This window comes from Buteo buteo, chromosome 21 (assembly GCF_964188355.1).
Source record: "Buteo buteo chromosome 21, bButBut1.hap1.1, whole genome shotgun sequence".
Taxonomy (NCBI): Eukaryota; Metazoa; Chordata; class Aves; order Accipitriformes; family Accipitridae; genus Buteo; species Buteo buteo.
In genome coordinates, this window is record NC_134191.1 from 21,594,028 (window position 1) to 21,608,980 (window position 14,953).

Sequence of the window (14,953 nt, forward strand, 5' to 3'; positions counted from 1 at the left end):
AAACTGAAGCCCCGGGTGCGCAAGCCCACCGGGACTGGACCCCTCGGCTGACCGGACACCTCGGCTGACTGAACCAACGCTGGACCCAGGACCGGTGAAATCTTTCTCTCTTCCTTTTTCTCTCTCTGTCTTCTTCTCTCTTTCCTTTGCCACAATCCCTACACCTCATCCGTTTCAAAAGAGAAACCGTTGACCAAGTCTGAGACTAAGAGTGGGTCCAGCCGCCCCTGGGCCCTTCTCTGAGGAGGAGTCTGGAAAGCGAGGGGGTCTGCTCTGAACCTCCTGACTCAACGGGAGGGATCTCCTTATTCCCTCAGTTGATGTATATGGTTACACGGTTTACAGAAGTAGTCTTATGCCAGTTCCTGTTGTGAGAAACCCTGCCACCTACTACCACGCCTCCCCAGTTCAGTTGGCTTCTGTCATGAATAAAATCTTCAACCAATCGTTTGGTGTCGTTTCACCTTCATTTAGCCCGAGGGAATTTCGAATTCAACACGACTCCCTGGTCTGTCCAGTCTGGGTCATGACAGGCCCTCACGGCTCGACCCCAAAATCACGCGCCCCGGCCCCAGCGACTTTTGACACGCTTCAACTCTGCCTCCTTCTCGACAAGCCTATAACCCATTTCCCATCCTCATTGCCCAGGTGAGTGAGAACTGGGGCAAAGTGGCAAAGCTCCTTTCCCTGGAAAGTTGAGGTCGGTGTCACGACTGTCTTTGTGACATGAAGAATTCTGCAGCTTGTGTTTCTACAGTAGCCAAAGGCCATTCCCGTTCCCCAGCTCCGGGTCCTGTTCTCTGACGTGACTGCTGCTGCACCAGCTGAAGGCTTCCTTCTTGCAGAACAAGCCAAAAAATCCTTTTTAAGAGAGACTGCAAACACCTGGTCAGGAACGCGCTCCTCAGAGCTCAGGAGAGCCAGGGCAGTACCTGTTACTCAGGGCTTGAGTCCCGTCAGACGCCCTTTAGAGCAAAAAACCCACACGTGCTCTACGGCAAGGTAACAGGGGGCCTGGGAAATGTCAGTCATCCAAAAGGACTTCCCTCCCGTTGGAGACCAGCAAGTACCTTTCTAGTGCAGGAAGGAGAAGAGATGTGGTTGCAGAGTGACGGCTGATCAGCTCCGCGGAAGTTGGCGCAGAGCTGGAAGGCTGAATCAAAGAATCATAGAATCCTTTGGGTTGGAAAAGAGCTTCAAGATCCTCAAGTCCAACCATCAACCATGCCCATGAAACCATGTCCTGAAGCACCCCCATCTACTCGCTTTTTGAATACCTCCAGGGATGGTGACTCAACCACTTCCCTGGGCAGCCTGTTCCAATGTCCGACAACCCTCTCAGTAAAGAAATGTTTCCTCATATCTGACCGCAATCTCCCTTGCCGCAACTTGAGGCCATTGCCTCTCGTCCTATCTCCAGCCACCTGACAGAAGAGACCAGCACCCACCTCACCACAACCCCCCTTCAGGTAGTTGTAGAGAGCGACAAGGTCTCCCCTCAGCCTCCTCTTCTCTAGACGAAACAGCCCCAGCTCCCTCAGCCGCCCCGGTGAGGTGGGTGCCGAGGGCTCGGGCCCCCGCCTCGGCACTTCGCAGCCACCCCGGTGAGGCGGTGGCCGCCTCAGAGCGGGCGGCAGGTGGCCGAGGGCGTCCCTGCCCGTCGTCGGGGCGCACGCGGGCCAGCGGTGCTGATGTCACAGTGGCCACTGTGACCCGCGGGGGCAAGCCCACAAAAAGGAGCGCTGGGCACAGGCCGCCCGTCAGTGCGACCTGGTGAGGTGAGGAGAGGGCAGGGGAGGGACGGGGCTGGTGCGGGGCTGCCGAGGGAGGAGGGGGGCCCCAGGCCTCGGGGCGCTGGGCCTGTGCTGCAAGCTCACCCGCCTCTGGCTTCTCCCTCGCCCGCGCCCCGCTTCTCCCTCAGAGTCAGCAGAGGAGCATTTGGAGGAGACGCCCGGCGCTGCTGGGACAGGGACTCTCCGAACGCTCACCGTTGACGTGCGCCATGTCCGCAAGGAAGCAGAAGGCCCCCGACTCGATGGAGCAGGGTGAGAGCAAAGTAGCCCTCCCGCGGCGTAGCAGAGGGCTCGTCGGGGCGGTCGGCGTGGGGCCGAGAGCGGTGGCAGGGGGAGGCAGGAGCTCCCCGACCACCCCGGGGCAGGGCCCCTCCTGTCCTCAGCCAGCGGGGCCCAGGCTGGGCAGTGGGCACCTGCTGGGACCCCCGTGCCTGCAATGCCCCCTTCCTCTCCAAGGCCTCCAGCCCTGCCCATCAGCCAGCTCGGCAGGGGCAGAGCAGGCCCTTGGGGGCAATCCCTCAGGGACGCTTCCCCCGGCCCCGCAGAGGTGCTCATTCCCGGTGGCGTTTGCTCTCTCCCCTCCAGCATGCCTGCTGTGTCGCCGGGCAGAGGCTGACCCGGCTCTCTGCGGGGACAAACTGGAGAAGCGAGGGCTCTGTGCCCACGTGTTTTGCCTGGTGAGTTACGCCGGGGCTCCCTCCAGCTTGCCGACAGGCAGTCCCTGCCACGCTCTCCTCAGCAGCAGCTCCTCCTCTTTTCTCTGCTGCAGTTTTTTGCCAGCGGGCTTTTTCGGCGAGGGGCCAGGGAAGCAGGACTCATGGGATTTCTCCCCGAGGATATTGAATGTACAATCGCGTGGGCAGCGCAGAAGGTGAGCACCTGACAGGACCGGGGAGATCTGTGCCGGGAGAGGTTTGCGGGAGCCTGGCCCGGACCCGAGAAAGAAATCCCAGCCCTTCCGGCCGGCTCTGGGGCAGGAGTCTTGCTCCCAGCAGCTCCACAGAGGCTCCAGCACAGGAGCCTCGTCCGACAGGCGCATCTGCGGGGTGTGACCCAGCAGCGGCCACATCCTGCGCCCTGCCCGGAGGCGTGGGGCTGGCCGTGGCGGCCCTGGGGCTGCCGCTGATGGGGGCTGCTCTGCTCTTTCCAGCACTGCTTCGTCTGTGGCGAGAGCGGGGCCGCCATCCTCTGCCAGGAAACAGGCTGCGACCGCAGCTTCCATCTCCCCTGTGCCGTGGAGGGTGGATGCGTCACCCAATTCTTTAGGCTCTACAGGTAAGGGCAGCTGGCCCCCACAGGGGAGGCTGCTTGCTTTCAATCCTCTTCCTGCCAGCATCAGCCAAACAGGGAAGGAACCCGCAGTGACATTTCAGAACAGCCAGTCTCAGGCATAGCCACAGCCAGACAAGGTCTGGGGCTCCTTCACACCTCGTCTCCCCTCCTTGCCGCCACTGGGGAAGGAGCCAGCCCTTCTCTCCTCGCCCATCCCTTTCCTCTTGCCCCCAGGGCCTTCTGCTGGGAGCACCGCCCAGAGCAGGCAGTGGAGGCGGCTCCGGAGGAGAACACCACCTGCCTCATCTGCCTGGACCTTGTGGAGGAGAGAAAGTCCTACGGCACCATGGTGTGCCCAGCGTGCAGACACGCCTGGTTCCACAGGGGCTGCATCCAGGTAGGAGCCGTTCCCTCGCCCCCGGGATTTGCTCGCCCCCGGAGCACGGCAGGCGCTCGGCAGCACCAGGGCCTCACTCGTGCCCCTTACGTTTCTCCTCCTGCAGGCACAGGCTCTGTGCGCCGGCATTTTGTTCCAGTGCCCACTTTGTAGAGATACGGAGCACTTTCTCTCAGACATGATCACCATGGGGATCCGAGTCCCCATCAGGTTGGTGTCCTTCTGGCCGGCTCACAAGACAGGAGGCTGCAAGCGCTGTGCCGCGCCAGGGGCTGCCCCAGCAGTCCTTCCTGGCCCTCCGCTGTCCCGCGAGTCTGGGCTTCAGCTTCACGGAGGAGCTGGAAACAGGCGGGGGGGGGCGGCGAGCAGGGACGCCCTGCATCTCCCTTATGCCGGGGCAGCAGGGGCTCATCCATTCTCCTTTCTCCATCAGACTGCCGTCATGGGAGAACAGGCATCAATACGCAGAGCTAGGCGAGAGGCACAGCCGCTGCGATGCCAGGGAGTGCCTTTGTCCCGGAGGCAGGGAGCAGGCAGAGCAAGAGGGGTAAGTTGCCAAAGCTGCACCCCGGGGCTCTGTACGGGAACCCTGTCTCGCCAAGGGCTCGAGGCGCAAGGACCGAGACCGAGAGCTCGGCCGGACAATCCCGTGCTGCGGTCACTTTGTCCTCCCAGCCATGAACCCCTTTGCTTCCCCAGGCCCTGGCAACTGCTCCTGTGCTGCTCCTGCGCTGCCGAGGGCACCCACAGACGCTGCTCCGACTTGAGGAGCAGCACGGACAGCTGGGAGTGCGACGCGTGTGCTGGCCTGGGCACCGGTAAGAGGCAAAGCGCCCGGCTGCCCCTGGGCTGGGGCCAGGGGCCAGGCAAGGCCTGGCAGCGGGAGCCCAGGGTGGGCCTGGCAGAGCCTCTCTGCTCTAGGAGGGCTGGGGGCACCGCTCTGGCCTATCCTGCCCCGGGCCTGGGGGCCGTGCCCTTGACCTTCCTGCTTCCCCTTACAGCCTCCAGTGCCAGCTCGGAGCTCGCCGGGCCCAGCACTGCCAGCCAGGCAGGATCGGGGCAATCGCTCAGGTCTCCGGCACCGGAGACCAGCAGCCCCAGCACCGCCAGCCAGGCAGCATCGCGGTCCTGCGGCTCCCCGCCACTTCAGGGCAGCAGCCGCTCCAGCCCCCCTGGGCCCGTGCGGATGCGAGACCACTCCCGCTTGGAGTGGTCCCAACACCCCTACAGCCGGCCTGGAAGGTGCCATGACAGGAGCCGTGCGCCAGCACCAAGTGCTGAGAGCAGCACCCCCAGCCAGGCGGCGCCGGGGCCGTCCCACAGCTCCCCGGCACCCGAGACCAGCAGCCCCAGCACCGCCAGCCAGCTGCCAGCGGGGTCCTCCTCTGGCTCCCCACCGCTGGAAACCAGCAGCCCCAGCACTGGGAGGCAGGCGGCATTCAGGCCACCCCACGGCTCCCCGGCACCGCGGACCAGCAGCCCCGGCAATGGGGCATCAGGGCCGTCCCAAGGCTCCCCAGCGCTTGAGGGCAGCAGCCGCTCCAGCCCCCCTGGGCCCGACCGCGTGCGAAACAGCTCCCGCTTGCAACGCCGGGCCCAACACCCCTACAGCCGGCCCAGAAGACGCCGTGACAGGAGCCGTGCGCCAGCACCAAGTGCTGAGACCAGCACCCCCAGCCAGGCGGCGCCGGGGCCGTCCCACAGCTCCCCGGCACCCGAGACCAGCAGCACCAGCACTGCCAGCCAGCTGCCAGCGGGGTCCTCCTCTGGCTCCCCAGCGCTCGAGAGCAGCGGAAGCTCCAGCCCCCCTGGGCCCGTGCGGATGCGAGACCGCTCCCGCTTGCAACGCCGGGCCCAACATCCCTACAGCCGGCCCGGACGCCGCCACGGGACCAGCCGTGCGCCATCCCCGAGCGCTGGTCCTGATCCCCCTCCACCCGCACAATAAAGTTGGCCGTTAATCTCTGCGCTGGGACATTGCACGCTCATTCGTCGGCTTCCTCCTCCTCCTCCACCTCTCCCTTTCTTGGGGGGCAGCCGTAGGGGCTGGGCCCAGAGCGTTGTCCTCTCCCTGGCGGTTGGCAGCACCTTCCCCAGACCTCCCTCCTCGCGGGCTGGCCTTGGCCGGCTGCCCCGCGCCATGGCCGTGGGCTTCGGCTCTCTGCCCCCGCCGCCGGGAGGGTGGCCCGGCACGGCCCAGTCGGCACCACCGCCCATCTCCGGCAATGTGGGCTGTGCCCCCCGCAGACGGCACGGCCCTCACGGCTCGCCCCCCAAAATCACGCGCCCCGGCCCCAGCGACTTTTGACACGCTTCAACTCTGTCTCCTTCTCGATAAGGCTATAACCCATTTCCCACCCTTGTTGCCCAGGTTGGTGAGAATTGGGGCAAAGTGGCAAAGCTCCTTTCCCTGGAAAGTTGAGGTCGGTGTCACGACTGTCTTTGTGACATGAAGAATTCTGCAGCTTGTGTTTCTACAGTAGCCAAAGGCCATTCCCGTTCCCCAGCTCCGGGTCCTGTTCTCCAACGTGATTGCTGCTGCACCAGCTGAAGGCTTCCTTCTTGCAGAACAAGCCAAGAAATCCTTTTTAAGAGAGACTGCAAACACCTGGTCAGGAACGCGCTCCTCAGAGCTCAGGAGAGCCAGAGCAGTACCTGTTACTCAGGGCTTGAGTCCCGTCAGACGCCCTTTAGAGCAAAAAACCCACACGTGCTCTACGGCAAGGTAACAGGGGGCCTGGGAAATGCCAGTCATCCAAAAGGACTTCCCTCCCGTTGGAGACCAGCAAGTACCTTTCTAGTGCAGGAAGGAGAAGAGATGTGGTTGCAGAGTGACGGCTGATCAGCTCCGCGGAAGTTGGCGCAGAGCTGGAAGGCTGAATCAAAGAATAACGGTGACCAAAGCGCAAAGAGAATCCCCTGGGCTGGCTGTACAGATGTGAACCACCCTCTGCTCTTCAGGCAAACTAGAGGTGGTCTTACGGTGTGTGCATTGAGCGCCTTCCTGACAGGCCTTGATGCAGCATGCGAGTTGCTTCATTACAGTAGGGAGCAGCTGTCCTCTCTGAGGAAGGCAGGGGAAGCTGGGAGACCCGATGGGCTTTCCTGCCAACAAAGAGGAAGGAAAGGAGGTACAGAGGGTCCAAAAGAGAACTCGGTGGCAGCGCTTTGTCCTTCTGCTCTTGCCTGCTGTGACTGGGAAGACGTGAGCTCCGGGCGCCTGTCGTATGGGCTGTTGCATCATACGGCTGACGGGGAGCTGGGGACGTCCAGCTGGCAGGGCCAGACCTTGACGAGGTCTGCACGGCAGAAACATGCAACGAGGGAAAAACTGATGTGATTCCTGGGTTTAATCTGGCAGCCTTGTGTTCTTATACTGTTGGGCTGACCTAATAATATGAAGGTAGCTTTGAACACCTGGAACTTCTTTTTCGTGTCCTATTTTCCAGGCATCCCTTAATCTACGGTCTTCCTCCTAGGGAGGGTGAGTCGGGCCCGGTGTTAGTCAGCAGAATTTGCTGCTGGGGGCTCTCAGTTAGCGAGGTTTAGGAATACCTCTGTGGTGCCGCTTTGGGGAGTTTCTCCCTGCATCCGTCCTCTCTCCAGCGCTGAGGCAGGCATTGGGAAAGCTCGGTGCTTGCCCCTGCATCAGCACCTTCATCTCACTCAGAGGTGGGGATACAGCACTGACCTTCCGGCACCAGGAACTGTCAGGTAGGCGGAATGATCCTCCCGTCCATCCCGCGCTGCAATAAAGAACGCCTGCTTTCTAACACTCCAAAATTGAGCCTTAGAGAATTTCTGAAGGGCCGACTTAACAGTAACAGTCTCAGTTAATCCCAGGCGCCACAGGCCCTGTACCTGCTGCCATCGCCTCCTCTCCATCAGCTGTTTTCCAGTCTCTTCCACCTCACCCCAGCTCAGGTGCTCAGGGCTGACTGGGGGCTGCCGACCCTCGGGGCAGCCGCAGGAACCGCTCCGACCTTGGTTGTGGGGTTGTCCCTGGGGCTGAGCGCTCGGGCCCAGGGCTGGCGACCACGGAAGGGCCCGTGGGCCGTGAGGAATCCAGGTCCCCCCAGCCCCGTCCACGCTGGGAGATACCTGCCCCTGCCCCTGGTCTTATCCCCATCCCTATCCCCATCCCCATCCCTATCCCCCTCCTCGCCCCGGCTGCCCCCACCCCATCTCTCCTCCATTTCTCCTCAGGCCGCTCAGCCTCCCGCCCCCTCTAGCTGTGACTGACAGCCCGCCTCCGGCTCCGCTGATTGGCTCAGCCGTGGCCAATGGCGCAGCTGTTGCCAGGCCGGCAGGGGCAGCCGAGGCCTCTCCTCACAGAGCTGCCCCCCGCCGCTGGCGAAGGTGGACGGATGGATCCCCGGAGGGATGTCCCTGACTTTTTCTGGGAATGCTGTCCCGGAGCCCAGCCAGAACTAGGGCCGTGCCTTCCCCAGCCCGCTCTTCCCCCGCCTTGTTAGGTCTCCTTGTTGCCACCAGCTGGTTCCCAAGGCTGGGCCCGGTCCGCTCTCCTGGAAGCCAGGGCTGTGGCCTTGGCTTTTCGCCCTGCTCCCTCCCCTCGGCATCCTCAGCTCCACCACCTCAGGGTCACTGCAGCCAAGGCTGCTGCCGACTTTCAAATCCCCAACCAGTTCCTCCTTGTTCACCAGCGCCAGGTCCAGCACAGCACCTCTCCTGGGTTCCTCCATCTCCGATTGGGTTCCTCCCTCTCCTCTGGCTTCTTCCATCTCCGACTGGGTTCCTGCCTCTCCTTCTGGGTTCCTCCCTCTCCTTCTGGGTTCCTCCATCACCAGCACCAGGTTAAACAGAGCACCTCTCCTTCTGGGTTCCTCCATCACCAGCACCACGTCCAGCAGAGTACCTTTCCTTCTAGATTCCTGCCTGTCCTTTGGGTTCCTCCATCTCCTTCTGGGTTCCTCCCTGTCCTTCTGGGTTCCTCCATCACCAGCACCACGTCCAGCAGAGCACCTCTCCTTCTGGGTTCCTCCCTCTCCTCTAGGTTCCTCCATCTCCTTCTGGGTTCCTCCATCACCAGCACCACGTCCAGCAGAGCACCTCTCCTTCTGGATTCCTGCCTCTCCTCTAGGTTCCTCCATCTCCTTCTGGGTTCCTCCATCACCAGCACCACGTCCAGCAGAGCACCTCTCCTTCTGGATTCCTGCCTCTCCTTCTGGGTTCCTCCCTCTTCTTCTGGGTTCCTCCATCACCAGCACCAGGTCCAGCAGAGCACCTCTCCTTCTGGGTTCATCCATCTCCTATTGGGTTCCTCCCTCTCTTTCTGGGTTCCTCCATCACCAGCACCAGGTTAAACAGAGCACCTCTCCTTCTGGGTTCCTCCCTCTCCTCTGGGTTCCTCCATCTCCTCTGGGTTCCTCCATCAGCAGCACCAGGTCCAGCAGAGCACCTCTCCTTCTGGGTTCCTCCATCACATGCCAGGAACTGCACTCTAGAAGCCTCTTAGATTGCCTGAGCCCTGCTGGACCATCCTTCCAGCAGGTACCAGGGTGGTTCAGGTCCCCCATGAGGACCAGGGCCTGTGAACGTGAGGCTTCCTGCTTTACTTGTTTGAAGAAGACCTCGCCTACCTCTTCCTCCTGAACAGGAGGTCTCTAGCAGATCCCTGCTAACACTCCAGCCACCTTGGTCTGTCTGCTGACCCGGACCCACAGGCTGGCTCCTGTCCCACCCCAAGCAGGAGGCAAGTCCACCTCCTTGCCTTCCCGGCCGGTCCTTCCCCATGAGCCCGTGGCCCTCCACCGCAGCCCTCCCACGGTGCCGTTGTTACCGAAATCTCGGAATAAAAACTTATCAACGCCAATTTAGTGTAGATAAGCAGACACTTCTTTATTGACGGCCGGGTGCGCGGGCGAGTCCTCTCACAAACCACGCACACCTGTAACCAAAACAATACACCTTATATTGAACTCACTTATGCATATTCATAAGATTACAAAGACGTCATTTGCATATTCATCGGATTTCCAGGAAATCATTTGCATATGTTAACGTCCATCACGCAGGCGCACTAAAGGTCTCTGGTGGTCTTCTAGAGTCCTCTGGTGGTCTTTCGTAGTCTTCCTCACTCGTCCGCTTCTTGACCTCTCAGGTGTTTCCAAGCAGCAAGCTGGTGTCCATAACGGTTTCCTTAGCCTTTAAAACAAACACTACAAGACTACCAATCTTTGTCAAAACTTCTGTGGTTAAATGATTTGGAACAATACTTAAATTCTTATGGTTACACATTATACAGTTCCTAAGCTCCTAAGTTTCTAAGGCTACACTTCAAACTCAACACTCCCATACTTATGCTTCACAATCTTCTACTTTTTAGTCAAACCAAACTCTTTTATAATCAGATTTTAATTTTCTTTTATCTTGTTATCTAAGTCCTAAATGTTCCTACTAGATGATCTTAGCCAATTTCTCCGGCCTTGGTACAGGGCTATACAGGGGATTTCACAGCAGGTACTGGTTGGGGTTAAATGTATAAAATACAACATACATATGATTTTGCTAAAATATTAAAATTAAATATGATTAATTCTAACTAAGAACAAATCAGTGACCAATTGGTAACATTTCCCCCCTTTGAAAGTGTTGAAGATTACTTCAATACTTTCACATCATCTTCATGACATTTACCCGCTATTAATTTGAGTAATGTTTTGCAAGCTGGCAAATCCCCTAATCAATCCTAACATCAAGTTTTCTTCAGACATTTTTTCAGGAATGCCAATCAGTTGTTCTGTTTCTATTTGCTTTTTGTTCTTAATCATCAAATCAGTCCGGATTTTCACCATCGTTATCTGCCGACCTAATATAAGGAGAACAATCACAAACACGTATGAAAAATTAGACATGTTTCAGGGTCAGTTTCAAAGTCTTTGGATCACGGTTAATAATCTTCCATGGAGTAGGTGCCTTCTTCACTCGGGTGTAGTGTATCCAAGCATCCGATTCTGCAATTTTAATAGCCGTAAAGGTGGTTGACAGTATCTGGAAGGGTCCTTTCCAACGTTCCTGCAGGGGTTCGAAAGTCCACGTTTTCACATAGACATAGTCTCCTGGTTGAAAGTCATGCACCGGAACTTCCAGGGATAATGGTCTATTCCACACCACTGCTCTTCTAATTGCAGTCAGAGTTTTTCCTAAGGAAAGCAAATAGTTATACACATCTTGTTTTCCTTTTACATGCATGTTCGGATTTGGTTCTGGAGATTCATAAGGTTTCCCATACAATAATTCATAAGGACTGACTGAGGTTCCACTCTTTGGCTGTACTCTGATTCGCAATAATGCCAATGGAAGTGCTTGAGGCCATTTTAAATTAGTCTCTTGACAAATTTTACTTATTTGCCTTTTTAAGGTTTGATTCATTCTTTCTACTTTCCCACTGGATTGCGGCTTCCATGGGGTATGCAAATCCCATGTGATACCCAGAATTTTGCTAACATTTTGGACTACTTCTGCAACAAAGTGTGGACCTCTGTCAGAAGAAATTCCAATAGGAACTCCAAACCTTGGAATAATTTCTCGTAGTAACCACTTTACTACTTCCTTTGCTTGTGTGGAACGACAGGGAAAAGCTTCTGGCCATCCTGAAAAAGTATCAGCCCCCACCAGGATGTACCGATACCCATTTTGCCTAGGTAGTTCTGAAAAATCTACTTGCCAAAAATCTCCAGGCTCTATACCAGATTTTATTCAACCCATTTGAACCTTTTTCCTGATCACTGGATTATTTTTCAAACATACTTCACATTTTGCAGTTATGATTTTAGCTATTCCTAACATTCTGAGCGATACCACTTGTTTTTGTAAGGAAGTTACTAAGGCCTCTGCTCCCCAGTGACACTCCTGATGCTTTGTTTGAATTATTTCTCTCATCAGAAAGGCTGGAACTACTACCTGTCCTTTAGGTGTTACCCACCATCCGGCTAGGTTTTTCTTAGCATTTAATACTTGACCTAGCCTATCATCCTCCTCTGAGTATTTTGGTTCTTCCCTAGGGAGAGTTACTGTTTTAGAGGGAATTAGTGCCATTTGCAATGCTCGTCCCTTTGCCACCTTTCTTGCCGTTCGATCGGCTAAATTATTTCCAGCAATTTCTTTTGTGTTTTCAACTTGGTGTGCTTTACAGTGCATGATTGCTACCTGATCTGGTTTCTGAACTGCTTGTAATAATTGTAAAATTTCATCTTGGTGTTTAATATTTGATCCCTGGGAGGACAATAATCCTCTTTCTTTCCACAATGCTGCATGGACATGTACCACTCCAAAAGCATATTTTGAATCTGTCTAGATATTTACTTTCTTCTTCTCGCTTAGTTCTAAAGCTCGAATCAGAGCAATAAGTTCCGCTTTCTGAGCTGAGGTGGTACTTGGCAATGCTTCTGCTTCTATAACTGTGGTGTCTGTTGTTACCGCATATCCAGCGTATCGGACTCCTTGCTCCACAAAGCTGCTGCCATCCGTATACAGTTCCCAATCCGGTCGCTCCAGTGGTACATCCTTCAAATCTTCACGACTGGAGTAAACATACTCAATAGCAGCCAGGCAATCATGTTCCAATTGTCCTTCTTCCTGTACGGAACTTAAAAACACAGCTGGATTTGCCAGGTTAGTTGTTTTTAAAATTACATCATCTTGTTGTGTTAATATTACCTGGTACTTCATCATTCTGCTCGGAGATAGCCAGTGTCCCCCCTTTTGTTCTAGAACAGTTTTCACCATGTGTGGGACATAGACTGCTATTGTTTTTCCCAAGGTCAATTTCCGAGCTTCTTGTATGATCATTACTGTTGCAGCCACTGCCCTAAGACGATTTGGCCACCCTTTACTCACTGTGTCCAGTTGTTTGGAGAAGTAACCGACTGGTCGTTTCCAGCTTCCCATCTTCTGGGTTAACACACCAAGTGCCAGGCTTTGCCTTTCATGGACGAACAACTGAAAATCTTTAGTTAAATCAGGGAGGCCTAAAGCAGGTGCAGACATTAAAGCGCGTTTTAATTCTGTAAAGGCCCTTTGCTGTTCTGGACCCCACATAAAGGAAGAGTTCTTTTGGGCCTCATAGAACGGTTTAGCTATTAGACCGTAGTTCAAAATCCAAAGGCGACACCACCCCGCCATTCCCAAAAATGCTCTGAGTTCATGGATATTTTTCGGTTCAGGTATACTGCAAATAGTTTCTTTGCGATCCTTTCCCAGTTGTCGCTGTCCTTTTGAACTCTCAAAGCCCAGATATATCACAGTCTGACATGCTATTTGGGCTTTCTTCCTGGATACCTTATACCCAGTTAGTCCTAGAAAGTTCAAAAGGTCAATGGTTACCTGTATGCAGGTGAATCTTTCTTCTGTAGCAATCAATATGTCATCCACATATTGTAGAAGTAAATGTTCAGGCCTTGGTTTTTCCTGTTTCCAGATTTCAAGCTCCTTTGCCAGCTGGTTTCCGAAAATTGTCGGGCTGTTCTTAAATCCTTGGGGTAGTCTTGTCCATGTCAGCTACATTTTTCGTCCAGTTTGTGGATTTTCCCACTCAAAAGCAAACAGCTTTCTGCTTTCCTTTTCCAAGGGTATACAAAAGAAAGCATCTTTCAAATCAAGCACTGTAAACCACTGATGAGTCTCCTTTAATGCTGTTAACAATGTGTAAGGATTTGGAACCACAGGATATATGTTTTTGGTTATTTGATTCACTGTTCTTAAATCTTGCACTAACCTATATTCACCCGAGGGTTTTCTAACTGGTAGAATAGGAGTATTGTATTCAGATTCACATTCTTCTAAAATTTTATACTCTAAAAATTTATCGATCAATTTTTTCAATTCCTGCCTAACTTCTGGTTTGATTGGATATTGTTTAATTTTTACTGTTCCTGCACCTTCTTTTAAATCTATTTTCACAGGTGCTGCTAATTTTGATTTACCAGGAATATTTGTTTCCCATACTGTAGGGATCACTGCAGCATCCACCTCTGGTGGAATTTCCTGCTCTTCCACCTTTTCTTGTATCATCAGGATTTCTCCTGGTTTTGACTCAGGTATTTTTAAAAAAAATTCCCCATCCTCAAAAACAATTTGTGCATTTAGTTTGGATAACAAATCCCTTCCTAACAAGGGTATCGGGCATTCTGGTACATACAAAAATTCATGTGTAATTATTTTGTTTCCAAATTTCAAATCCAGGGGTTGCAGGAATGGTCTGTTTTCCTCCCTCCCTGTGGCTCCTACTATGTTTGCTGGTTTTGTTCTAATTTTTCCTTTACAGGTATTTAATACCGAGAATGTCGCTCCTGTATCTACTAGAAATTTAACTTCTTTTTCTCCCAGCTTAATTACAACCAGAGGCTCAGCTGGGTTCCCCTCCGGTCCCCTTCATTCATCCAAAACCATCATTCTGGCTACCTCTTTCTGAATGTTTCCTTTTGAACACTGTTCGTTCTTAGGACAATCTCTTTTCCAATGTCCTTCCTCTCTACACAAAGCACACTGATTCACTCCTAAGGGGGTGTTAAAGTTCCGATTGCCAGAGTTCATAAATCCTCCCCGTCCATAAGCACGTCGTCCTCTGCCTCTACCTCGTCCTCTGCCTGCTGTTTCTGTCATCACAGCCAATAATCTATTTTCTCTGTTTCTCCTTTCCTCTTTTTCTCTGTTATTATATACTTTCCAAGCTGCTTCCAACATTTTATTTAGGCTCCTTGAATCCCCTCCTTCCAGCTTCTGAAGTTTCTTTCTAATATCTGGTGCCGACTGCCCCATAAAAATCAAAGCCAGCTGTATCTGAGCCGCCTCTGTTTCTACTCTTAAATCAGTATATTTTCTAGCAGCTTCCTTCAATCTTTCCAGAAACGCTGAGGGAGATTCATTCTTATCTTGTCTCACCTCGTATAATTTAGACCAATTCAAAGATTTAGGCATAGCATGTTTAACTCCATATAAAATCCATTTCTGATATCGACTCAGCCTTTCTCTATGTTCCACGTTATTTGGATCCCACTGCAGATCCCCAGACGGAAAATTCTGCTCTAATGTTCCACCTGTTGTCCCACTCAATACAGCCACTTCTGCCTGTGCTTTGCCGGTCTTTAATACCATCTGCTTCTCTGTGTCATCCAGCAAATTATCCAGAATCACCTGTAAATCACTCCAGTCTGGATTCTGTGTTTTAATTATAGTATCCACCACTCTGCCTACCCTCTCCGGATCTTCTCTATACACTCCAGCTGCCTGTTTCCAAGCCATCAAGTCCGTAACTGAAAAGGGCACTTTGACATACACCGGCCCATCATTACCCACTCCCTGTCGCAGGGGAGCTACCGTTTGTGCTCGCTGCTGCCGCGGGGGAGCTACCATTTGTACTTGCTGTCGGGTCCTTCGCGAAACGGGGGTATGAATTACAACCTCAGACGGCTCTTCCTCCACATCCTCTAGTCCACTGCTAGCCGGCTCTTCCATCCGTTCCCCATACCCT

The 14,953-nt window shown here is 54.2% G+C and overlaps 1 protein-coding gene across 1 annotated transcript; it reads left to right on the forward strand.

Moving 5' to 3' along the window:
- Positions 1 to 1,067: 1,067 nt before the first annotated feature.
- On the forward strand, positions 1,068 to 4,461 carry LOC142042626 (E3 ubiquitin-protein ligase PHF7-like). Its single transcript, XM_075052731.1, is given in 7 exon segments — positions 1,068 to 2,045; positions 2,379 to 2,470; positions 2,563 to 2,664; positions 2,944 to 3,068; positions 3,300 to 3,539; positions 3,541 to 3,672; positions 3,896 to 4,461. Coding segments are annotated over 7 exon segments (852 nt in total). The 5' UTR covers positions 1,068 to 2,002; the 3' UTR covers positions 4,014 to 4,461.
- The last annotated feature ends 10,492 nt before the right edge of the window (positions 4,462 to 14,953 follow it).